A 25,089-nucleotide genomic window follows, 5' to 3' on the forward strand; every position below is an offset into this window, starting at 1 on the left:
AGACCTCCAAGAACATTATCACATGTATTACCTGCCTATTTGAACCATTTTCATGCTAAGATTGTCTACACACACAGACGTTAGCTTTTGCGGGGATGTGGGGGACCAGAGTTTAATCCAATGTAACCATCTCTAAGACCACTGCTCGGCAACAAATGGGCAGCCGCTAGTTGTTAAACATTTTCCCCTTGGGCTCAGGGTCCCAAGAGTCCCAGCTGAGCACAATTTAGTGAGTCCCAGCTGGATAATATTTGGGTTAAAGCAGCCGCCACTTCCACGTGGATAAGAGCAGCCATCCTGGACGTAAGGCCGAATGGCCACTGCCAACCGCACTTTCAGCATGACTGATGTCCCGTGGAGACCACCACTATTCTTCAGCATGGAGCCCAACGCCTAGTGGTTAGGAAGCAGGTGGATGCCATGCTTCCCCACCTGCCACCAGCACCGCGTGTCCTTGATCAAGACCAGACTCAGCGTCACTCCTGGGGAGTCTCTGGTGAGTCCAGGAGCCCAAAGGAGCTTCTCCGAAAGAAAAACCCAGAGTGAGCAACCATGGTCATCCTTTGGTGCAAAATAGGGACAGTCCAGCCTCTGCCCTTGAGGAACCAGGAAGCAGGCTTCAGGGCCCCTGCGAGCCAGGGAACCGGAATCGCTGGCCGCACAGGTGGGTGGCAGCTGGGGGTGTCCACCCAGGAGCCCAAGCCCTCCCTCCCCGCTTCTCACCAACTGTCTCATTCCTCAGTCTCCAGCAAGAGCGGCGTCCTTCACTCGGAGACCGGCAGGATGTTCTGGCTGTGGGAGTCGCCCACGAGGCCCGAGGAGTGCAGGGAGCGCCTGTGGAGGAGCCTGTTCAGAATCTCTTTGCAGCTTTTGCGGTACTGATATCGCAGTAGGGAGTACACGAAGGGGTCAGACGCGGCCTTGCTGTAGGCCAAGCACTTGGACAGCACCCCCCAGTGGGAGCCAATGGCCACCGAGGAGGACAGCTCCACCAGCCTGCGGAGACACGGGGAGCCCGTTACCGAGAGCACAGCCTCCTGGCCAAGCCTCAGCTTCTCTGGGACTGCCTCCTGGACTACAACTTAACAGCAGTAACAGGGATGGACGGTGGACATCCACCAGGCCCTTAGTTCATTTCAGCTCCTGCAGTAACCATGCACTTTCCACGTGTGACTTCGGGGAACCCCAGGAGATGGGACTGCCTCCATTTTGTGTGTGAGGCCATAGATGTCCAAGGAGGTTGAGTAATTCGCCTAAGGTCACATGGTCAGCAAACTACAAAGGCAGGATTTGAACCCAGGTCTGTCTGACTCTGGAACCCAGGCTTACCTAAGAAACAGGCTAGTGGCTAATTGTGTCCTGGCCGCTGGCTCCAACTCTGCTCCCGTCCTGCTATGTGACCCTGGGCAAGTCATTTCCCTTCCTTGGGCCTGTTGGTTTTATATGAAAAAGGAGGCGGTTGAATAAGATTATCTCTACAACTAGAAGAGACTGATTCTTTTGCTTCAAATCCAGCTCCACCCTCTTAAGAAGGTTGCCTGGGAGGGAGGGCTGAGAATAATTTTGCAACCATTCTGCAAAGCTCAAAGTATATCCTGCATCAGGAAGAATCCGTAGGTGACAAAGGCCTCTTCCCGGGGTTCCGATTCTGGTGGCCCTTGGCCACGGCAGCAGTCAGGGGACCCTCAAGTGACCTCATGATACGTGGGAGATACAGCCCATGTCTCAAAGGGGCATTTTTCTGAAAGTCCCCCCGTGTCCACTGAAAAACTCCACTCAATGGTGGTAACGCCAGGCTGTGAGGAAGTGAAAGCCTTCCTCGGTGTAAATGGAATTCCCCCCAAATCAAGCCACTTACTCTCTCTCAAGTGTGTCCAGCTCCGGTGGCCATATTTGGACCTTATCCAGCATGGATGTAAGGTCAAAAAGGCCACAGCTTGGAAATCCCAAGTTACCCTCTCCCTGCCCACTGCCAGATGAGGAAACTGAGGCCCAGAGAGGAGAAGGGGTCACCCAGCGTCACACAGCAGGGAGTGAGAGAGGAAGGTCCGCCTCCTGTGCTCTAACTGGGATCCGGCACCTGTCTTCCCCCGGGGCCCGTGCTCTCTGCATGATGGCAGGCAGCAGCGGTTCTCAGTGCGCTGGGCCGCCCAGGTGAGGCCGCACAACAGACTGAGCTTGGGCCGTCACTCTGTGCCGCCAACCGGAGTGCTTTCCTTGGCTTTCTTTGGGCTGAGGCTGTGAGGACAAGCTCATGAAGGGAAGGAAGAGAAAGCTGGTAGGGTTCAAGCCTCCATTGCCATGCCCTCCCCTTTTAAAAAAGATTTTACTTATTTGCCAGACAGAGAGAGAGAGCACAAGCAGGGGGAGCGGCAGGCAGAGGGAGAAGCAGGCTCTCCACTGAGCGGGGCTCGATCCCAGGACCCCGGGATCATGACCTGAGCCAAAGGCAGACACTTAACTGACTGAGCCACCCAGAGGTCCCGCAGTACCCCTTTTTGGAACAGACCCTTAATGAACCCATTCTGAAGCCCCCCTGTTTGGCTTCCTGTTTCCAGAACCACTGGCTACCCTTGCTCTCTGACCTCGTGGGAGAACGTGGCCTCGTTTCTGCTCATGGCCTCGTTAGCCTGAATGGGGAAATGGAGCTGTTAGCATTTGGGAAAGCTGCACTTTTAAGAAACCTATTTTGGGAAGTGATGACTTTAAGGGGACAAAAACCCTGAATTTAGAATTCACACCTAATAATAACAATGAAATAGCTGAATGCCAACACATTGCTGCTATGTGATGGCAAATGGCTTTTCCAAAATGTCTGCTCTCCTGTATGTCGCTAAATTCAGTCTTAGTGTTCTTGGCTCTCCCGAGAGGACTTATTAAAAGAGCCAAATATCATTAAGCCATCTGGCAAGATCAACATGATTATTTGCAGGTTCTGTAGATTTCACAGAATAAAATGATTTGAGACGATGTAAAATTTCACTGCTAGATAATTAAGAGAAAACTTATTTTGTTTCCTTCTCAGAGATTTTATGTAAAGTCTCAATTCTCTGCCAGGTTCAGTAATAATAATTCCCAGTTAGTTGCGTGTCTCCTTTGGGCAAAGTACTTGACGTGCACAGTCTCTCCTCTTACAATGATCCTGTAGAGCGGGAATTATTCCCATTTCACAGACCAAGAAACCCAGGCTCAGGGAGCCAGAGGCTCCTACACGGAAACCTGGTTCCACCAACAGCAGCCCAAGTGCTGGGGCTCAGATCCTGCACCGCAGACGGGACAAGAGGAGTTCTACATCTCCCCCAGACCCAGAACCCCTTCTCCACGGGTTCCGTGCTGCGCGGGACTTTGTCACTTGCCCTTGGCCATGGTCCACACAGTGACTCCTGCTCTGAAAAGCCAGTGTGTGGCCTTCATCAGGGCCTCTAGGCAAAGAGATGCTCTGGATCTGCACAGCCTGAATGCTGCTCTGGTGGAGGGGCAGGGCCGGGCTGCCGCCGAGCCACCCCCTTCTGTGCTCAGAGGTGGTGGCGGGCAGACCCACTTCCTGCACCTCTGAGCACGTGGAGCCCTGCCCCACACTGTGCACCTGCTGTGACTGGCTTTGTGTCCACCTAGCTCTCCCAGTTCCAGGTCCCCATTTGTTCGAGGGGCCCGGGATTTCCACATTGCCACAACTGCTTCTTTCTCATTCTAGATCTGAGCAGGGATACCATGTGGCCCCCTCCAGATGACCTAGTGCAGAGGGAATCCTCCAGCCCATCTTACGCCAGGTCTAGCTCTGCTCAGCCCCTCCGAGCGCCCTCCCCTCCAGGAAAGGGGCATTATTGTTCGGATACGTCTTCTTCTCCGTGTGGGCAAGGTCTCTGCATGCTGCACGTTCCTGCCATTCTGGGCCTCGTCTCTCTTTAGGGAAACGGAAAAGCGCTTGGTGGATGACTGAACTCCCTTCTCCTGCCCTGGATGGCTCTGACCCACGAGCCCCGAGTTTAGGGATTATTGGGCTTAGGTATACATAATGTGGTACACTTTGTTGTATCACCTGCCGTGGGTTGAACTGTCTCCCCGAAATTCCTGTGTTGAAGTCCTAACCTCCAGGACCTCAGAATGTGACCTTATTTGGAAGTGGGGCTGTTGCAAACGTAATCAGTAAGGATGGGGTCAGCCCGGAGTTGGGTGGGCCCCTAATCCAACATGACCGGTGTCCCTATAAAAGGGGTAATTTGGCCACAGAGGCACAGAGAGATGGCCATGCGGAGATGTAAGGCAGAGAGACTGGGCTATGCTCCTACAAGCCAAGGAGCTGACAGCAGATCCCAGAAGCCAGGGGAAGGCCCTGGAACAAATTCTCCCTTGTCCCTGGCCTCAGGAGGAGCCGACCTTGCCATCACCTTGATCTTGGACTTCGAGCCTCTGGAACTGAGACAATACGCTTCTATTGCTGAAGCCACTCAGTTAGTGGTAGCTTGTTCCAACAGCTCTGGGAAACTAATACACACCCAATGAGGAAGCCCCTGGGGACGCAGGGGGTGGTCAGGCAGGGCCGGTTGTAACAACACAACAAGGCCCTGAGTCCCTGCCCCGCTCCCAGAGCCCTGTGTGCAGCGAGGTACAGCCCAGCGTTTGCAGAAGCACTGGGCACTGCCTCTTCTTCGACCTCCAGGAAGCAGAGCTTGCTGGCCCCCATCCCTGACCTTCCATCAAGCACCAAAGTGACTCTCCGTGTATTTACTGCCTGGGATACGAATCAGGAAAACCTCTGCCAGCAGGCTTTATTCAGGGGGAAACGTTTATGCTTCCTGCCCCTGATGCCCTGACACAGCTCCCCACTCAAACCCCCTGGGGTGAGAGCCCACACTCCGGGTCTGCAGGGCAGACTGGGGAGAGGGGAAGAGGGCCGGGAGCCCGCTTTTCCAGCATTCCAGGTGCTTCTGCTGCACGTGGTTCAGGGGTGTGCCGCGAGTACCCGGGGGCGTCTGAGCACTGCCAGGATGGGGGGAGGTGTGAGATGCCACTGGATTGGGGCCTGTTCACACGTCGGAAGCAGAACCCAGAGATGGATATTCTTCTGACTCAGGGTGATGCACAGCAGATCCCCGCAGGTCCCCTCCCCGCGCCTCACTCCACCAGTCCTAGGTGCCTGGCCCCACCTCTGCACCCCTCTGCCCTGTATTTGTTAGGGGGATTCTTCCAGGGAGCCATGCTCCTCTCTCTCAGCAGGAAGCCCTCGGATCCAGGTCACTGGCTGGTCCCTGTGCTGGCCGTCACCACAGAGGGCTGATGAGGCCGGGGAGCCCCTGCCCCCTCACCCTTCACCCCTATGTCTCATCCCCACCCGGCAGCCTGGCAGTCCTGGTCCCCGCAGGGAGGATGGGGTACCTTTGCCAGAACTCCAAGACATTTTCTGAACCTCCAGAGAGACCAGTGTCTCCATTCTGCTCAACAATGAGAATCTCCAAGGAAACTAAATTCTGGGCTGAGGACAGACCAGTAAGATCAACAGCTGTAGACTCAGCTCCCATTCCGGGTCCCCTGGGGCTCAAGGCTTCACAAACATTGCCTCAAACCCCTGATAGAGGCCCCCCTGCTGTACAGAGGAGGAACCATGGCGTGGCCTGGAAAACCCAGGATTGGAAGGCTGGGCTGTGGGCACCAGCGACCACGTGCCTGCCTGGCGCCAGGATGCCCCTCCCAGCTCCTCGACCCGGTTCCAGGGTACAAAGACCTTTACCTTCAACTCTTGCTTGGAAAGCGGTAAATTAGCACCCTCTCTGTACATCTTCAGTACCTCCTTCATCTCTCCTCCCCCCGATGCTGTGCACACGCATGTACACACACACACACACACACACACACACGCTGTGCACCAAAGGCAACATGGGCCACAGAACATTCTTTGGGAAGCCAGCCTGATGTCTTCCCAAGACTCCTGGAGAACTTATGTGTTTGAAGACCTGTAAGTAATAAGCTGACACTTAACATTTTCATGAGACATTAGAATGGAAGGCATTTTATTAAAAGAATACGAACACTGGACAACCACCTGCATATTAAACCGCTCTGCCATCTCCATAATTCCGTGACTTTGAAAAGCCACAACAATGGTGCTGTCAGATCCACTAAATGCTTCAAAGCCGCACTCCGGTGATTTGGGACAACCATAATTATTTGGAAGCATATGTCGCTGCAGAGATAATAGCCTTAGGAATGCTTCTAGACAAGTGAATTTTAATTCAGAAAAAATTAATTAGAGCTTTTGGATGAGAATCTGTTGCAGATCTTCAGACCCTGCTCAAACACTTGGAAAAAGTCAAATGTGACCCATCAGGGCTTCAAGGACATGGGAGCCGGTATGAGTGTGTAATAGAAGGTAGTGACTCCCAGGAAGAGTGAAGGTGGAGATTTCCAAATGTTTTCCACGGTCATCTGACATGCCCCAAGGTGCACATATAAGTGGCTCTTTGGTTGGGACAGTTGGTGGGACTGTCTTTCTGAAAGGTATTTGCTGCACGGTCCGCACTGTGCCAACCAAGTCTACTGATAGGTCCAGCTGCCAGAGCTGATGGCCTCTGGGCCCTACTCCAGGTCTACCCAAGCTGCTCTCAGCCAGGTAGTCAGAGGTGACCCCATGCAAACCCACCACTTCTACCTGCCTTTACCCATAAGAGTCTGGGTGCTATGTCGGGGTTCACACTGAGATGGAAGTTGGATGGGCATCCACCTTGTAGATGGGCATCTCTATATTTCCAGTTGCCTGGTCCCCAGGCTTTGGAGATGCAGCATGGCTGCAAGGCTAAATTATTGCCAACAGGCTTGACACTGACCTTTAACCCTTAATTCTGCCAGTTGTTACTCCTGTGACCTGAGGTAACTCATCTCACCTCTGAACCTCTGTAAGACGAGGATTCTAATACTTACCTTATAGGAGAGCAGTACTAGGTGCAATCAGGTATGTCCTGGGAACCCCTCGGTGCATTACAGTGTCCAATGAGAGGTGACAGGTGCAGTTATCAAGACTTCGTGTTCTCCAAGAAGGGGAGCTTGAGAACCTATCTGAAGACCTGAATGGTTCTTGACCCAGGAATGATGCTTTCCCACCTAAGAAAATTATCAAGCAGATGGGAATAGTTGGGGACCCCCTCCCAGCCAGCCAGATCTTCCTGATCAACTCAAAAAGTTGGCAGAGCTCACAGCAGAAGCCCCTTCTCTTCTCCAGCGTTCCAGTTCTGCCAGCTCCCAGCGTTCACCACGGTGGTCCCGATGCAGACCCGCCCTCTTGCACGCGTCCCCATTTATAAGGCTGGAATGGGTGCAAGCAGCAAAACAGGTCACGTGGATAGACAGTCACTGCAGAGAGGGGGGGCAAAGATGAACTTCCCAGCTGGCAGCTCAATGACGGGTTTAAGCGACACCTGGACAGCTGGCTCCCAGTCATCCCCCAAAAAGCATCTTTCTGGTTCTTAGTGGGTCACAGCACCGAGTGCCTTCCTACTTCCTTCTGGGAGGAAGGCGGGAGCTCTTGTGCTCCCAGAGGAGAAGCAGAGCAGTGCAGCGCGAGGGACCCGGCGCGGGCTTTGGTTCCAGGCAGACCCGAGCTGGGACCCCGGCTGAGTCAATGCCTGGATCGGGCGAGGCTAGAACCTGTCTGAGCCTCAGTATCCTCATCTCGAAATGAGGATGGGACGTAGGCACGGAGGGTGGCGCAGGTCCAGGCACAGAGGCGGGACTCAATAGGATTCGTTTCGGAGCCAGAGCTGGTTCTGGTTCTTGACTTTTCCTCTCTGAATTCCACAGGGTCTGGCAGTTGCTGCCTCGGTGGTTTTGACTGTCATTTCCGGGCAGGGAGCGAGGTAGAGAACAATGAATCGCTGCTGCATCCGGAGAGTCCCGGGGGCTGCTCCGTGGCTATCCAAGGCTGGCCTCAGGCCGCCCCGCTCCCTGTGCCTTGTGAGCCCAATGACCTTTGCAGTTCCTTCCCTCTCTGTGCCTCAGTTCCCCCGTCTGCAGAGTGCAGCTCCCACGGCTTGCCCAGCCCACCCCTCGGGAGCACTGTAGGGTCCACGAAGATAACATGAAAGTGCCTAGAAGGCACAGCATGTCAGGTCCAGCTAACCTGGTGCCAGAACGTAACTCCTAGCTCCCACGGGCCCACCTCTGCCCGACATGCTGCCTCCTGGTGCTTGTTAATCCTCGTGAAGCCAGGAGCTCTACACACCTCAGGGACCTGACTCCTGGCACGGTCCACACCCGCCTCATATTCTGGTTGCTTCTTTAGGCCTCAGACTGCCGCTGAGCTCAATTCACTTGAACCATCATCAACCAAGCACCTGGCAGGTTGGAGAGACACAGATGCCTACCGCCCCCAGGAGAGCCTGTATCGTGTGACCAAGGAGGTGACCTCCTTCATCCTGAGCTCTGGAACTCTCCAGGGCCCACCCCTGCCCTGTTCCCAGGGCTTCTGCCTGTCCCAGGGCAGGGTGGCTCTCCACAAGGCCTGTTGAGGGGCAGCCGGCTGCCTGAGTCCCAGAGGACCTGTGTGATGGTTAATGTCACACGTCAGTTTGACTGGCCACGGGTGCCTAGACTAAACATTCCATTTCCAAATGTACTTAGCAGTTGAATCAGTGGGCTCAATAAGGCAGATTGCCCTCCCCAACTGGATGGGCCTCAGCCAACCCACTGAGGACTTGAATAGAGCCGGAGTCAGAGGAAAGAGGAATTTGCCCCTTTCTTTCTTGCCTCACTGATTGAGTTGGGACATCTCCTCTCAGCTTCTCTGGCCACGACTCATACCATCAGCTCTCCCAGGTGGCTGGGCCTTCAGATTCAAACGGAGTCACACACCAGCTTTCCAGAGTTTCCAGCTTACAGAGGGCAGATTGGGGGACTTCTCACACTCTCTCTATGATCTATCGCTCTGTCAATCTATCGACCTATGTGTCTGTCCTACTTGTCTGTTTCTCTGGAGAATCCCAATACAACATGGTCATTTGACAAGGTGACCTACCCCCGTGGGCAAGAGGGATCTGGGGAAGGGAGTCAGGGAGCAATCTTTGCATGCCAAGATACTTTCATGCCGCAGCCGCAGACGTGAGTGAGAAAGCAGGGGAGGGCTGGGGTCTGCGAAGACCCACTGGAGTGTTCTGAGAGTTTGAAGAGCTGGTAGACAGCCCACTAAGGTTGGAGGCCCAGATGCAGCACGGACTCAGTGCGAGACTCTAGGCAATGCAACGGCCCCCTACAACCCAGGCTTGTTTCCTCATCGGTGAAGTGTGTGTGTGAGTGTGTGTGTGTGTGTGTGTGTGAGAACTGGAGCTGTGGTTCTCAATACCACTCAGGATTAGAATCCCCTGGGAGGTTTTAAAACCACCAGTCCCAGGCGCACCTGGGTGGCTCAGTTGTTAAGCATCTGCCTTCAGCTCAGGTCATGATCTCGGCATCCTGGGATCGAGCCCCGCATCGGGCGCCCTGCTCAGCGGGAAGCCTGCTTCTCCCTTTCCCACTCCCCCTGCTTGTGTTCCTTCTCTCACTTTGTCTCTCTCTGTCAAATAAATAAATAAAATCCTTAAAAAAAATAAATAAAACCACCAATGCCAGGCACCACACCTGGGGATGCTAATTTAACTGGTCCAGTGTGAAGTCCGGGTAAGGTCTGGGGGTTCAAGCTCTCCAGGTAATGCTAATGTGAAGCCAAGTTGGCAACCCATGGCAGCTGATTAGGAACTGAAAACCACACAGCCGCTGCCCCTCTCCTCAGGCAGGGGAGGCACTCATTCACTGCCCTTTTCACCCACTCCCTCCCGGCCTGGCTTCACGATGCCTCTCAGCACGTGCTCAACTGGGCACAGGCTGTGGGTTCCTGCTGGCCCCCAAGGCACAGCCAGCTTGCGCTCCCTGGACGAGATGCCCAGGAAGGGACCTTCCGCTTCCAACACCCACGGCTCTAGGTTCTCCACAAGGAATCACTTCCAGCAAGGAGTTAAATCCTGAACTACGCTTTGGGAACAGAGTCTGTCTTCAGCTTCTACTGAGGTGGGAGGTCAACTGTACACTTGGAAACTAGTTGAAAAGAGCAGGAGAATCCATCACCACCTGAAGCGACCTGCATTCCAGTGTTGGTGACAATAGGGTGATCTGATGGACTCCCTGTACTCAGTGTGTGGTTCCTGGCCCAGACTCTCAGCAAGAAAGGAGAGTTTGGGGCAGGTTCTCTGGGGGTGAATATGAGAGCAAACCCTGCCCCAACCCACCCTGTTTGGCAGTGTGGACACCCTGGCCGTGGAACTGTGGTTCTGATGTGACCTGGGCCACGCCCAGCACATACCTGGAGCCCACAGAACTCCCCACATGTAATGAGCATGCGGGCACATGCCCAACCCCCTGGGGTGTGCCTGGGGCCTCCCGTGACCATAAACATGACGCACCTCATCAGAATCTCTTCTCCCCTCACTCATAGGAGGGGTGTGGATGGAGCAGGTGGTTCCAAGAGAGGTATAATTTCATGGGGACTAACTCTGTGTTTACGTGCCAGCCACAAACATTGCTCCCTGCTACCTAGTTGGGGCCTGATGTCCCCCCATTCAGGCTGTCCAAGAGCCCCTGCCTTGTTGCCCCTGATGTGGTGGAGGGAGGCAGTGACTTCGTTGCTCAATGGATGCTTCTTGATAAACTCTGATATTGGGCAGGACACTGGACACGGAAGGAAGGGAGGCAGAGAGTCCTGAGCACTCTTGGAGCGCAGCAGGAACGGGGGTCACAGGGGAGTGAAGGACACATGATATGAGCTGCTAGAAGTCAAGGGCAAGACGGTGCCGGGAGGAAGGGCTTCAGCACACCTCATTCCCCAGACCTCTCTAAGACCAGTGCTGTCCAATAGGAAGAGACGGCAAGCCACAGGTATGGAAAGATGCAGGTGAAATTAAATTTAATCGTATAGTTTATTTAATCCAAGATATCACCATTCCCTATGGAATCAATATAAAAAGTATATATATATTTGGTCATGCTAAGCCATGGAAACCCAGTGTGCATTTTATACCTACAGTGCATCTCAATTCATACAGGCCATGTTCAAGTGCTCTAAAGGAAACCATGACTGGTGAACCCCATGCAGGGCTCTAAATCTGGCTCATGCTGTCCCTTCGGCTTGGATCATCCCTCCAGCATTGCCAAGCCTACTTCACAAGGCTGGTCCAGGAAGCTCCAGCCAGGCGAGCTTGCTCCTGTCTCAGAAACATTGGACCCTGTACCTATCGGATGACGTCACATAGTGTTCTGTCCGGGTGCGAGGGCCATATCTACGGGGTCAGTGTCTCTGCAGAGGGGGTCTCCTGCAGGACCTCACCAACCCACGCCTCCTCTGCAGGGTCTTTTTTATGCTCTGCACAGAAAAGGTGCTGGAGAAATGTGTGCTGGAATGAAATGAGCGAATGTTTGCATATTTTATGAGGTTTGCTTAGGACGGTTCCCTTGTTCACATAAGGAAGCCAAGACAGGAGCCGGGTGGACTGGTGGCGGTGGGGGAAAGAGAGTCTCTTCGATAAATGGCGTTGGGGAAACTGGATGGCCATGTGCAGAAGAATGAAACTGGACCACTTTCTTACACCACCCACAAAAATAAACTCAAAATGGATTACAGACTTAAATGTCAGACCTGAAGCCATAAAACTTCTAAAAGGAAACACAAGCAGTAATTTCTCTGACATCAGCCGTAAAAACACTTTTTTAGATCTGTCTCCTCAGGCAAGGGAAACAAAAGCAAAATTAAACTATTGGAACTACACCTACTTCTGCACAGCAAAGGAAACCATCAACAAAGTGACAAGGCAACCTACGGAAGGGGAGAAGATATTTGTAAATGACATATCCGAAAAGGGGTTCATCTTCAAAATGTATAAAGAACTTACACAACTCAACACAAAAAAGAACAAATAATCCAATTAAAAGATGGGCAGAGGACCTGAATAGGCATTTTTCCAAAGAAGACAGACAGATGGGCAACAGGTACATGAGAAGATGCTCAATATCACTCATCGTCAGGGAAATGCAAATCAAAACCACAATGAGATAGCACCTTACACCTGTCAGAATGGCTAGAATCAAAACCACAGGAAATAACAAGTGTTGGCGAGGATATGGAGAAAAGGGGGCCCTTGTGCCCTGCTGGTGGGGATGCGAATTGGTACAGCCACTGTGGAAAACAGTATGGAGGTTCCTCAAAAGATTAAAAATAGAATTACCATATGATCCAGTAATTGTACTACTGGAGATATATCCCAAAGAAAATGAAAACACTAATTTGGAAAGATATATGAACAACTGTTTATAGCAGCATTATTTATAATAGCCAAGATATGGAAGGAACCCAATTGTCCACTGACTGATGATGAATGGATAAAGAAGATGTTTTATATATATATATATTCCAATATTATATAATATATAATATTCCATATATATATGGAATATTACTCAGCCATAAAAAGAATGGAATCTTGCCATTTGCAACAACATGGATGGAGCTAGGGAGTATAATGCTAAGTGAAACAAGTCAGAGAAAGACAGATACTATGTGATTTCACTCATATGTGGAATTTAAGAAACAAAAAAGAAACAAAGAAAAAAAGAGACAGACAAAAAAACAGACTCTTAAATACAGAGAACAAAGTGGTGGTTGCCAGAGGGGAGCGGTGGGCAGGGGCTGGGTGAAATAGAGGGCATCAAGAGTACACTTGTCAGATGAGCACTGAGTAATGCACAGAATTATTGAACCACTATATTATACACCTGAAACTAATACCACACTGTATGTTAATTATACTTCAATAAAAAAATAAAATTAAAATTTACCACTCCCCCCCAAAAAGAAAGAGTCAAGATAGGAGCTGGGTCGGTGGCGGCAGTGGGCCTGCGGGTGGCTTCCCCGAAGCCGTATTTTGTATGTATGAGGTTTTCTGGGCATAGCTTTTTCTCCTTAGTAAGTTGCCATTCATCCCCATAAAAGAGGAACAGTTCTATGAATATTTTTAAAAACCCCAAATGCATCAAATCCATTTGGAGGGAACATATTGCATTGTGAATCTACTATCAATTTTACCGAAACATTATTTTCTGGGCACCATTAGATGAACCAGGCTATAATCAGAAAAAAAGGAAAATTTTGTTGGGAAATGAGATTAAGCCAGAGAAAAATCCAATAGTTTAAAGCTGGAGCCACATTACCTAGGCTCCTCTGAGGGTTCAAGTTCCCGTCGTTAGCCCACAGGTCCCCTCTCCAGTGGGATCTAAGAGGAGAGCCGTCTGCCTGCCCTCCCCTCCCATTGCCTCTTTCCTCATTGGATTAATCCCCTCACTGCACGCACCAGCCCATCACAAGTACAAGGGAGGGAGTGCCAACCACAGATGTCATCCACGCCAGGCCTGTGCTGTCCACGCCCCCCATGCTCAAAGGCTTCAATCCTCAAAACAACCCTAAGCGGCAGGCACTGCTCACTTCGATGGGAGGCCGGAGCCTCAGAGAGGTGGTATCACTGGCCCAGGGTCACACTGCACGAAGAAGTGCAGCTGTGGTTTGAACCCAAGTGGGCACGTTCCAGAGCCCATGCCGGTCACCGCCCTGTCGCCCCGCCCTTGGACAGCAACAGAAACCCGCTTGTCTCTGCCTGGGTTTCGTGCCCCTTGGAAAACCTGATCCATGCAAGCTCCGGGATCCTGGCTGGATGTGGCGCATCTAGACCAAGGGTTCTCACCCAGGGGTGATGCTGATCCCCAGGGCGGTGTCTGATGACATTTCTAGTTGTGAACACTGGGGAGCAGGGGCGGGGTAGAGGCGAGTCGTGGGTAGAAGACACAGTGCTGCTAACAGCCTGCAATGCACAGAGCAGCCCCCCCCCCGAAAGGGGATCCCACGCAAGATGTCAGTAGTGGGGAGGGGAGGTCTAGTCGACGGTTCTAGAAGGAAGAACTAACGGCTCTTGCTCTGCCCAAGTCAGACCTACCCAGAGACCTGCAGACCGTCCCAGGTCCTACATGCAAAGCGAGATTTCCCCCAGAGAAGGCGGCTGTGAAGAGATAGGGGAAGACACTCCAAGAGAAGAAAAGATGGGGGCTGCCATGGGGGAGTAGGGCCCCTAGTAGGAGGGGACAGATGTCCTCCTGGGTCAAAGAAAACGGATGGTACTACAGGGAACCAGATGTCAGCTCAGGATAAGGATGCACGAGAGGAACAGGGAGACCTTGCGGTGGGCTCCTCCTCCCCAGAGCATGCAAGCCCACCCTAGGAGATAGCCAGGCAGGGGGTCCCTTCCGCCTGCCAGCTGAGGACACCACGGGATGCTGGGATGCTGGGCTGTGTCCTCTTTCAATCTCTCTCTCTCTCTCTCTCTCTCACACACACACACACACACACACACTGCACAGATCCTACTTCCCAGGCTCAACATCTACTTCCTAATCAAACATCAAAGTCCCTTTCTATCGTCAACTTCGTAAACAGTGAAGCCATTCTGGATACAGAGTTGTGGTTTCTTTTTCCCCTCTAGTGTGCAAAACTGATGGGATGATGCTTTTTGCCTGGCTGAAGCACAAGAGAAAAATCCTGCAGCTAGAGCAGGTTGGCTTTTGGAACGCACGGCCCCGCGGCCAGCAAGCTGCACCTCGGGGCACAGGCGGTGGCGGATGGGAGCGAAGATGGCCAGAGCGGCGGGACAGGCAGGCCTACCCGGCTGGGCATGGGGTGAGCTCCCTGCCCCCTGGGCCGATGGCACGTGGCGCCTGCTGTTGACCAGGGTGTCCAGGCAGAGGACGCCTGGGGAGCGGGGCCACACCGTGCCCAGTGGGCCGTAGGAACCCAACCAGGGCAAGGTGTTTCCTCTGTCCATTCTCCCCTTTCCTTTCCTTTTGGGGCTCTTGGGGCTACAGGGTTAGACGATGTGATTTGGGAATCAAGGGGAGTCTTTCCCATCCCTTCTGGTTCTGAAGGCTGCATGCGCCCTCCTTCTCACCAAACCTGTGAAGTAAACTGTCACCCCAACAGCCCCTCTGGAAACATGTGTTCAAGAGAGAGGCCGGTGACTGCTCCAGGTCACGTGGGCCCTGCTTTGCCCTCCAAAGCCCCAGTCCGGCCGGTGAGGCTCACCTGGTGATCACGTAGGGCGCGAAGCATACGAGGAAGGTCCCTATGAAGGTGCTGATCTTCTTGGTGGCACGCTGCCGCCTCCTTCTCTGCTCCTCCAAGCAGCGTTCCCGCACACTGCGCATGAGAGAGGGGAGGATGACTTGCTATTAATGAACACAGGCAGGGCCTTGAGTGCAGGGGCTCCGGGAGGGGCCAGAGAGACCTGAGCTCAAGTCCCGGCCATAGGCGTGTGAGACCTTGGACACGTGCATGACCTAGGACACGTGCGTGACATTGCTAAGCCTCAGGGTCATCATCTGTGAAATGTGCATAGTAATATAATAAAATGCCACCAAGGGCTCTTTGGAAAATTAAATGCAAAAAGCACACAGATGCACGGAATGCGTTCAATGCGTAAAGCACATAAAGCAATTAACACAAGGCCCAAGTGCGAGTAAACATAAATTCTCATTATTACTACTCATGAAGTTCACTGATCACCCACTGCATGCCAGCACCAGAGTCTACATTCTCTGAGTAGTATCTCTAATTCTTGTCTTTACTGATATTCATGCTGCCAGGTGTGCTCGACCTGCCACGTGGGTTTCACCTGCCCTGTTTTACAGTGAAGAGTATGAGCTCAGTGAAGCCAAATGGTTTGCCCAGCTGGTAAATGGAGACAGGATTTGAACCCTTGTCTGTTTCTCAAAGCTGGTCCTTTCTACCTGGGCTGACCTGGACTCTTCCTTTCCTCCACGCCTTCAGTCCTGGATCTTCCATCCCAAAGCCTCAGCCCTGCCTGCAGCTATAGACACTGCCTTAGGGGGTCACAGGGAGGAGTCACTTGGTTCCTTCAGGGACCAAGCTCAGTGAAGCTAAGAGAATGTTAAGTCTCTGGGAAATCAGGGACACAGCTTAGAGGATGGAATCAGGAGCTTGCTGCCTATGCTTCTAACCACAGCCCGGTCCTGACTCCACCAGCTCCAGGGACTTCCGAGAACTGACATCTCACGCCAACTGAGAGAAGTGGTTCGTGCAACCCATTTCCTGTAGGCACAGGGTAATTCATGAGCACCAGCGAGCTGTCCGTTACCACCGTCAGAGAGCCCGAAGGGCCAGTCCAGCCGTAAGGTCTCACATGTTCCATTCCATGGGATTCCGGGTGGGCAGGTGTTTCTACTATTTTTTTTTTTTTTTTAAGATTTTAACTATTTGAGAGAGAGAGAGTGAGCATGAGCGGGCCGGGGGGCAGTCAGAGGGAGAGGGAGAAGCAGCCTCCCCGCTGAGCAGGGAGCCCGATGCGGGGCTCAATCCCAGGACCCTGAGATCATGACCTGAGCCGAAAGCAGGCACTTAACCGACTGAGCCACCCAGGCACCCCATCTACTGTGTATTTTTAAAATAAATCACATTATTCCAAAAATGCACAAGGAGGAAGACTGCAGACAGAGTTGCGCAGGATGTGGAGATGATCTGGCCGATAATATAGGCCCTTCCTATAGAGTCCCGGCTCCAGAATTAGGCCAGTCTGTTCAAGGAAAGCAAGGGGCAGAGGGAATGTGCATGAGCCAGGTTCACAAGCAGCATGAATGGCAGGGCGACCTCCCCTTCCTTCCACAAGGACTACTGTTTTAACACTGAATTAAAACAGGCCCCTGAAATTCTTGCAGGACTTTCTCCCCTTGCCTTGGAATGTAGAGTTGGGAACTGGAGTTTGGTTTTGTACAAACAGGTTTCACACTGGCTGAAAAAGTATTACTATTAAATCACATTACTAATTAATTTATAATAACTAATATTAATAAAAACCCACATTTCTTGAGGCTTTAACCCGTCCCATTTTAGACACTTTGATGGAGATTCATGTGCATTAGTTTATTGATGCTCACAATGTCTCTATACATTGAGGACTGATACAACTATAATCTTTTTTTTTCAAATAAGCAGATGAGGCACAGAGGGGTTAAGTAACTGGCTCAAGATCACACAGCTGGTGAGTAGCGGTGATAGGATGACCAACTTGTCCTGGGTAATCAGCACTGTCCTGGTTTTAGCACAGAAAGTCACGCATCCTGGATGCTTTGCATGGGACTGGCCCAGTTTTAAAATGGAAAACCTGCCTCCACCCAGAGCAATCCAGGATGGTCTGTTGCCCCAGGTGATAATGGGATCTGAACCCAGGCCATCTGACTTCGGAGGCTTGAGTGTCATCTCCCAGTGAGTGGGAGGGTCTTCACCAACCCCTTGGGAGGCACCAGGGCATCATCTTATCCAGAAAATCTGAAGAATACAGCCAGTGGGGGAGGAGGACTGGGGGACTTTGTCTGAGGTCACCCAGCAAGAGTCAGTCTTAATCTCCTGGCTCCCCATTTATACTTGGGTCTCTGCAGAGTCTTCTACCAACATCCTCTGGCTCTTGTAACATGTGCACGATATGGGTGGGCATGGAGAGAAGGCACAGGTCCCCACCCAGGATGTCTGGGTGCCATGAGGTAACCGATTCATCTTGGTCTGCCCAAGATTGTCCTGGTTTTAAAACCCAAAGTCCTGCATCCTCAGAGAGCCCCGTCAGTACTCGGCAAACCAGGACAATGGTCACCCTAGGGCATGTGTGTTTGGTATATTCTCCATAACACAGGCCCGTTTGTTTTAATATTGAAATATTTCCCCCCAAACGTTCATGTAATTGACTTGAGAATTGCTGGAGATTTGGGACATGAGCTGGGTATCCTGAGCCATCATGGTACACTCAGCCCCTGAGAAGCATAAGGCATTCTAGGTATCTCCTAAAAAATGAGCACCACATCAAGGGTACCCCAAAGAAACTGATGGTGGCACTGGGGCTGGGCCCTCCTCCCATCTGTGACCCTGACGATGTTGTCCATTTCTCAGATGCTTCAGAATAACCCCAATGAATGAAGGAGCTCTGAGTGAGATGTCCTAGTCCCAGCTCTGCCCTCATTGCTGTGTGGCCTTGGGGAAGTCACTAAACCTCTCTGAATCTGGTTCCTCATTTATCCAAGGGGAATTTCATAATAGCTATAACTAGAGCTACCATTTATCAGGCACAGAACTGACTCATCAGCTAGCAAGCTCTTGAGGAGTGAGGAGCTTCTTCCGGCACCCCCAGGAGGGACTGAACTCCCTGCTGAGGGGCTGAGGACCCAGTTGTCTCCCCTTTCCCGGCTGCGCCAGATAGTCCTTCCTTAAAGACATGAGGAATACTTAAAAGCAGATATTGGTAAAAGCTTCGGAGGTCTTTGGGAAGAAAACCAGACACATTTCAGTGACCTGAAAGGAATAAAATGGACACTGTATAGACTGGAATGATCAACGTCACTACTGTACACGGTCAAAATCTGTGGGGAATAATTCTCTCTGTTCCTGCAAAGCTTTGAATAGCAGGAAGCATTGCATGGACAAGTTACTTCTGTGGGTGCCCACAGTTCAAAGCTCAACATCTGACATCCAGAAAACACCTAATCCGTCTATGTGGTATGAAGGGATGAGCCCTTAAAAAACCTCTTAGAAAATTAAGTCTCAATCATCTTTTTAAGTGACCTCCTCAAAAGAGATGATGGTAGAATCCTATTCTGAAACCGATTTTTTTTAAGTGAGCCTTAAACATCCTGAGCCGATTGGACAAAGCAAGACCATGAAAGCTTCCACTAACCTGGAGTCCTTTCTCGTTAATAGTGTGGTAGTAAGCATGTGGCCCCAGAGCCCGACGTCTGGGTTCAAATCCAGGCTTTGCCACTTAATTGCTGTGTGGCTTTAGGCAAGTTACAAACTTCTCTGTTCATCAGCCTCCTCATCTCTAAAACGACAGTTCTAAGAGTACCTATATCTCCTAGGGTCTTATTGAGATTAACATCCAAAAAGTACCTAGGACAGTGTCTGACTCAGTAAGCACTCAATAAACGCTAACCATGATTATTATCTATTCAACATGTTTACTGAACGATTACCATGTTCCAGCACTATCTTGAGCTCCAAAACCACAGGGCTCCCTCCCACTATAAAAGTCTTCTTTCTGCCCTGTGCATGTATGAGAGACAGACAGACAGAAAGACAGAAGGAGCAGCAACCAGGGGCCATGCCAGAGGAAGGAGGTCTGAGCTGACTCCTGACTCTCGTGCTGGCTCTGTGACCCTCTCTGGCCTCCCGGAACCCAGTGGATACTGTCTTAATGACCCTTGGCATGCCGCATGTGTCCGAGGTGGATGCATGTCTGGGTTAGCATCCACACGGGCCTAGGCATGTCTCTGCTCTGAGACGGACTGGCTAGACCCTACAGTCACACAGTCATGTCTAGTATGGGAAACCCCCTCATCCACCTAACCCAGCTCACAGATGGAGAAAATGAGGCTCAGAGAAGAGAGGAACTTGCCCCCCTCCCCCAGAGAGTGAGATGCTGGCAGAACTAGCACCCAGGTACTGACTCCCGGTCTGGCGCTCCTGGTCAGGAACCACACGGCTGCTTCCCCGAACTCCTGCAAGAGGACGGATCCATCTTCCCTGCCCAGAGGCCCCCCTCCCCGATTTCCAGGTAAGGCCAGGGGGATGGCAGGAGAAGGAGGGCAGGGCAGCTGTGCAACCCTCTTGCTTATCATTATTGTGAAGCACAGGATGAGAGCAGCTCGCCTGCGCCCAGAACAACAGAATAAAATCACTCTGCACTTGCTCTCATTTTTTTCCCCCACGACAGCTTTGCAAAACTGAGCTCCTTGACATCTTGTAGCCCTGTGAGCTGTTATTTTATTTATTTGAAGATGAGGACCCAGAGGGCCAGCCGGGTTTACGCCATGCCCAGGGTCCCACAATGAGTTTAGGACAGAACCAGGACTCCTGACTCCGGGATCTGGGGTGTTTCCCCAGATCCCACTGCCCTCCATAGGATCACAGAGCAATAAGCAAGCTGCATCTAGCCACAGGAATGCACTCTCCAGATAGTTCTGGGCACAGGGGTAGCAGCTGGAGTCCTCAGACTTGTAGGCTGACTCTGCAGTGCAGAGGGTAAGGGGCCCCAAATTCCCCTGGCCAGCAACATCCTCCCTAAGTACAAGCAAGTGCACCAGCGTGGGGCTTCCCGAGAGCTGCCATAGGACACAGCTTTCTTGTGACAAAGAGATGGGCTTTCTGGCATCGTGACATGTGGGGCCAAAGAGATGGTCCCCAGTAGGCGCCAATAAATGGCAGAATGAACAGAGAAGACCAGGAATATCTGAAGTGAATAAATGAGGCAATCACAGCCAAAATCTTCCAGTCCCTGACACCACCATGCCCAACACAATGGTCTGGGCCCTCACTGGTCTCCAGATGACCGCAATCGGTCCTGAACGCACGCTCCAAGTACTCCCAGGACAATCCAGATTTGTTTTCTGGCTTTTAAAGAGAACAAAACAAAAGGCAAGGGAACAGGCTGACCGATGGTGGAGCAGACCTTGAGTTTGGGGTCAGGATGCTAGTGTGAAAAGTCATGTCCTCAGATCTCACAAGAGGGGACCTTATCCTGGGTCCTGGACGGTGAGGGGGACTACGCCCCTCCCCATGAAATGAAGACTTCATGTGCCCACCCAGAGCCCACATCATCCATCCTAGATCAAGTTCCAAGGACCCGGAACCCGGAATTCCCTGCCCAGATGCCCCGATTCTACTTCCAGAACGTGAGCAGGCACCCTCCCCAGGCCCATCCTCCCGAGGGCGGACAATGCCACAGGTGTGCTCGCTTGGTGCCTGAGTAATGGAGGCTCCTCGTGGTGCTGGGTAGAGCCAGGGGTGGGGAGGAGAGGCAGGGGCTGTGTGCTTGGAGCCAGCTCAGCTCTCCCCACCATGGACGAGGCTGAACTTCAAGGAGCCCGAGCATTCTAAATTTGAACCCAGCCTTGCAGAGTGGTATAAATGTATACTTGTCAAGGTAGGAGGATAGAACATATTTCATTTAACAGTTTGTAAGCTTAATTTAGAACTTCTAAATATTTATATAGATGGTTTATGAGCCTCTATTTGCACTTTTGTCCCATCTATAAATCTTAGGGTCAGAACCAGGCACAAATTTTGGCTTGAAACATCCTAGACCTGTTAAATTAGGCAAGTGCACTTGCCCTTCTTCCCTGGGTCTCCCAGTTTCCTCACCTGTAAAATCAAGGGCACAGTGAGGTTATCTCCATGGGCCCTTCCATTTTCTATGCCACAGCTCGGACGCCCTCCAGGGTGGACCCTTTAGCCAACCCTCTGTAGACCCTGATCACAAGGATGAGTGTGCTTCACCATCCCGTGGAGAAGTCCCCGACCCATCCCGGTGAGTGGCGGCCCTCAGCTGGACTGGGGGACCAGGGATGTTACTGTTGGTGTCCCGGCACCCACCTTTGTCCCACGTCAGGTGAAAGCCCACAACTCTCAGCACCAGGGAGAGGACCCACCATCCCTCGTCCGGAGCTGTGGTTTGGGAGAACAGAACCAAGCAAATGGAGCAATCGGAGGACCAGGTGGGTAATAAATATTAGGAATGCTTAATTGCTTTATAAATGTCGCAACTTGAAAAACCACCACAGGAAGACAGGAGTGGGGAACGTCTCTCAGGACAGATTTAATTTAAACCAGAGGGTCTTTTGGCATTGTTGAAACCAAGGAGTCCAGACTGCCACTCACGGGGTTAAACACTCTGTGGGAAGAGCAGGCCCCAGCAGGGAGCTTTCTGACAAACGTCACCCTGGGCCTCAGGGAACTCAAAAACGAGTCCCTCCCAATTAAGTCTCAGGAGGCCGTTAGTGTGGTGGCTGTTAAGGAAAACTTCCAGCGAGCAATGACTCCACCTGCCGCCCTGGCTGTCCAGATAAGGAAGGCTGGCTTCTGCTGATCCCCAGGTGCCCCTGGCTGTCAACACCACACCAGCCCAGGAGGCTTGGCTGATCTTTCTGGAGCCTTCGTGCCTAGGGCTTGGAGGTTCGAGGGGCAGCCTTCTCCGTCAGACCGAGCTAGCTCTGCAGTTTCTCCTTTACAGAGAGGCAGAGTTTAGAGCTGCCAGGAAAGAAGGCTGTGGATCAGCTGCGAGGAAGCTGGTGCCCTCTTGTGTGTGCCCATCACCCACGCTCTTGCTCTGGGGACCTGACTCCACACAGAAGGCGGGTGGGGTTCACTGAAGGGACAGTGCCGTCACATCTGCTTGCTACGCCGTACCTCAGGCTGGCCCTCGGCCAGTGGGGCCTGTCTGAGCTGGCCGAGGGCCATCCCTGCCCCAGGAGCCCTTCCTCTACCCCGGTGCAGACTAGCGCTATCCCTTGGTCCCGCACGGCCCCATGGCACTGCGAGTCGGGGCTCTTGAAAGCATCCCGGGGCTTCGAAGAGGTCAAGGTTCCCCCAGAGGGGACCAGAGGGAGCATGCTGGCCTGGAGTCAGTGACAGGTTTGCAAGAGTGGAGATGGCCTTATATCCCAAATGGGCTAAAAAGGAGCCACGGCCCCTCCTGTTCTGGAACGTGGAAAGGCAGCAGGGATGGGACTTGCACTGGTCTGAATAAGAACGGATTCCTCTCCTGGTTCAACGCCTTCTCTGCTTAGACTCATGGTGGGAGGGCCCGTGATAGGAATCGTTCTAGTCCCGGTTGTTCAACAACATTCCCTCAGCTTCTAAAACAGCCCCAGTCAAGTCCTGGGGATGCGCCTTCTAAAGTGAGGTCCTCACGTCCCGGGAGATGGCAAGGGGGAACAGTTCTGCAATTGCGGCTGCGGAGTATTTCCGAAAGCGACACTGAACCGTCAACAGATGCGGGCAGTGAGTCAGCCGTGTCTTTGTAGTCGGTGTGCATACATGTCCCCTGTGACATGTGCACATGTGGAGACCCGTCTGTTAGACGTGCAGTCTACACACGAACACGTGCGATTGTGTGCGTGCGGCTCACACGTGTCCACACGTGGGTTCATGGGCCCTGGTGTATTTGTGCTATCGGGCATTCACGTGTAAACACTGTACATGATTCCGTGGGGAAGACTCTGTGGCTGGAAGCCTTGGCCCGGCACGGAATGAGGAGGGGCCGTTCTGGGACGAAACAGTGGACACACGCGTGCATGCCTTTGCATGTGCAGACACAGTGAAGTTTAAGGGCTCTTCTTTCTATTGCTCATGGGCAGAAACAACCCACACTGAAGGAACCCTTGCTCAGACTGGCACGTCCAGTCTTCCGCCTCAGCCACGAGCTTGCTTCTCCTTGGGTGGGGAGGGGCATCCACACCATAAGGACCCAGCTCCCTCACTGCCCCCAGCCACCCCCCTGAGGAGTTCTCTGTCTAGCTCACTTTCTGCGCCATCCTGGGCGACAGAGGGGAAGGCTGCCCTTCCCTGGGGTGATGGGATCTAAAACGGCAGAGTCCTCAGAGACACCACCAGCTGTTTCCTTCCTTGGGTTCCTATTCCCATAAGGAAAACCAAGGTGAGCTCAGGACACCTCAGCTAAGAGTTTCCTCCTTCCTTCCCCGAGATGCTCCAGGGGATGGCAGGAGTTCCTAGGGAGTGGCTGCACCTGAAATGCCCACCCTGACCTGCCTTTCTGAGACAGTGGCCCGGTGAGGGTGCAGGTGGTGTGGGTGGGTTTTTCCCAGGAGCCTCGTGGGTGACACTCTCCCTCTGCAGGTGCCTCCGGCCTCCAAGTCTGGGAGACGCAGGGCAGTGCCGTTTGGGAAGAGCAGGAGAAGCCCCCCTCCAGTTCCCTCAAGAGCCCTTCAGATGCTCCTTTAAGGATCCACAGAGGAAGGTGCAGCCCAAGGACTCTCTCACACACACAGGATCAGGAGACAGAGGCAGTGCCAGACACAGAGAAAGGAAAGACCCAGAAAAGCAGCACGTTCCCACAAGAGCTCTCGAGGGGCTCCCCAAGCATCTAAGCCACACTCTCAGGGCCTGATTAGAACCCTTTAAAGGACTCAAGCAGTGAGCAGAGATCACTGCCTTCTCGTGTGCTGTTTAAAGTGAAATCTACAAACACATCAAAGAAGTATCAGAAGTCCAACAAAGTTCTGACTCTGCTTTCTACCCCGAGGCCTCAAAAAATGTACATACTGGTTCACCCACGTTTTTGGTGGTTTGCTTTGTGGATGCTCTAAGCACCCCCGGCAGACTGGTCCCTCCCCCGACCTGAGTTTTCAGAAGAAAGAATGGAGGCTCGGTGGCATAGGGGCCTGCTCGAGGCCACAAGCTGGGGCGTGGGGGGACACGAGGACCCCCTTCCTCCCACCAAGAGCCCTCCCCAAGCTGAGCCCCTCCCACGGCCCTGCCCCCGCCCCCCCGCCCCCCGCTCACCTGGGGTGGATGTCGACGAGCAACACGAGCGTCTGCATGGTGATCACGTCGATGCGCTTGCAGTGGAAGCGAGCCACCTTGAGCACCTTGAGGTACGTGCAGCAGAGCACGACGAAGGACAGCAGGAAGCTGAGCGCGTGGAAGGCGCCCGTGAAGACGGCGAAGCGCAGGCGCTCGTCCGGCCGCCGGCTGCACAGCGTGCACGACGCGTACAGCTGGTGGAAGCCGAGCCAGGACAGGGCGAGCGCGGCGGCGGGGAAGGCGAGCGCGTGCAGCCACGTGTAGGCCACCATGAGCGCGGCGTCGCGGAGGCGCATCTTGGCGCGGTAGCTCAGCGGGAAGACCACGGCCACCCAGCGGTCGATGCTGAGCGCGGCCATGCTGAGCATGGAGTTGGTGGCCAGGAAGGTGTCGAGGAAGGCGGCCAGGCGGCACAGGCGGTCCCCGGCGGGCTGCCGCTGCGCCACGACGCCGGCCAGCGTGAGCGGCATGTTGAGCACGGTGCACAGCAGGTTGCCGCACGTGAGGTTGAGGGTGAAGAGCGCCGGCGCCTGGCGGCGGATGTCGGCGCTGTGCAGGAGGCAGAGCAGCACCAGCGCGTTGGACAGCAGCGAGACGCCCATCGTGCCCACCAGCAGCCCCGCCAGGCCCGCGTCCCACGAGTTCATGGTGCGCGCCCGCCG

General features: G+C 53.0%; 1 protein-coding gene across 1 annotated transcript; it reads right to left on the bottom strand.

The window, feature by feature from the left end:
• Window positions 1–5: 5 nt before the first annotated feature.
• On the bottom strand, window positions 6–25,089 carry GPR26 (G protein-coupled receptor 26). Its single transcript, XM_006734477.3, has 3 exons — window positions 24,407–25,089; window positions 15,134–15,247; window positions 6–996 (listed from the first exon to the last, which is right to left on the bottom strand). Exons 1-3 carry the CDS (start codon window positions 25,072–25,074, stop codon window positions 765–767), a joined length of 1,014 nt encoding a protein of 337 aa, XP_006734540.1. The 5' UTR covers window positions 25,075–25,089; the 3' UTR covers window positions 6–764.

This window comes from Leptonychotes weddellii, chromosome 6 (assembly GCF_054177405.1).
Source record: "Leptonychotes weddellii isolate Sample4059 chromosome 6, ASM5417740v2, whole genome shotgun sequence".
Lineage (NCBI taxonomy): Eukaryota > Metazoa > Chordata > Mammalia > Carnivora > Phocidae > Leptonychotes > Leptonychotes weddellii.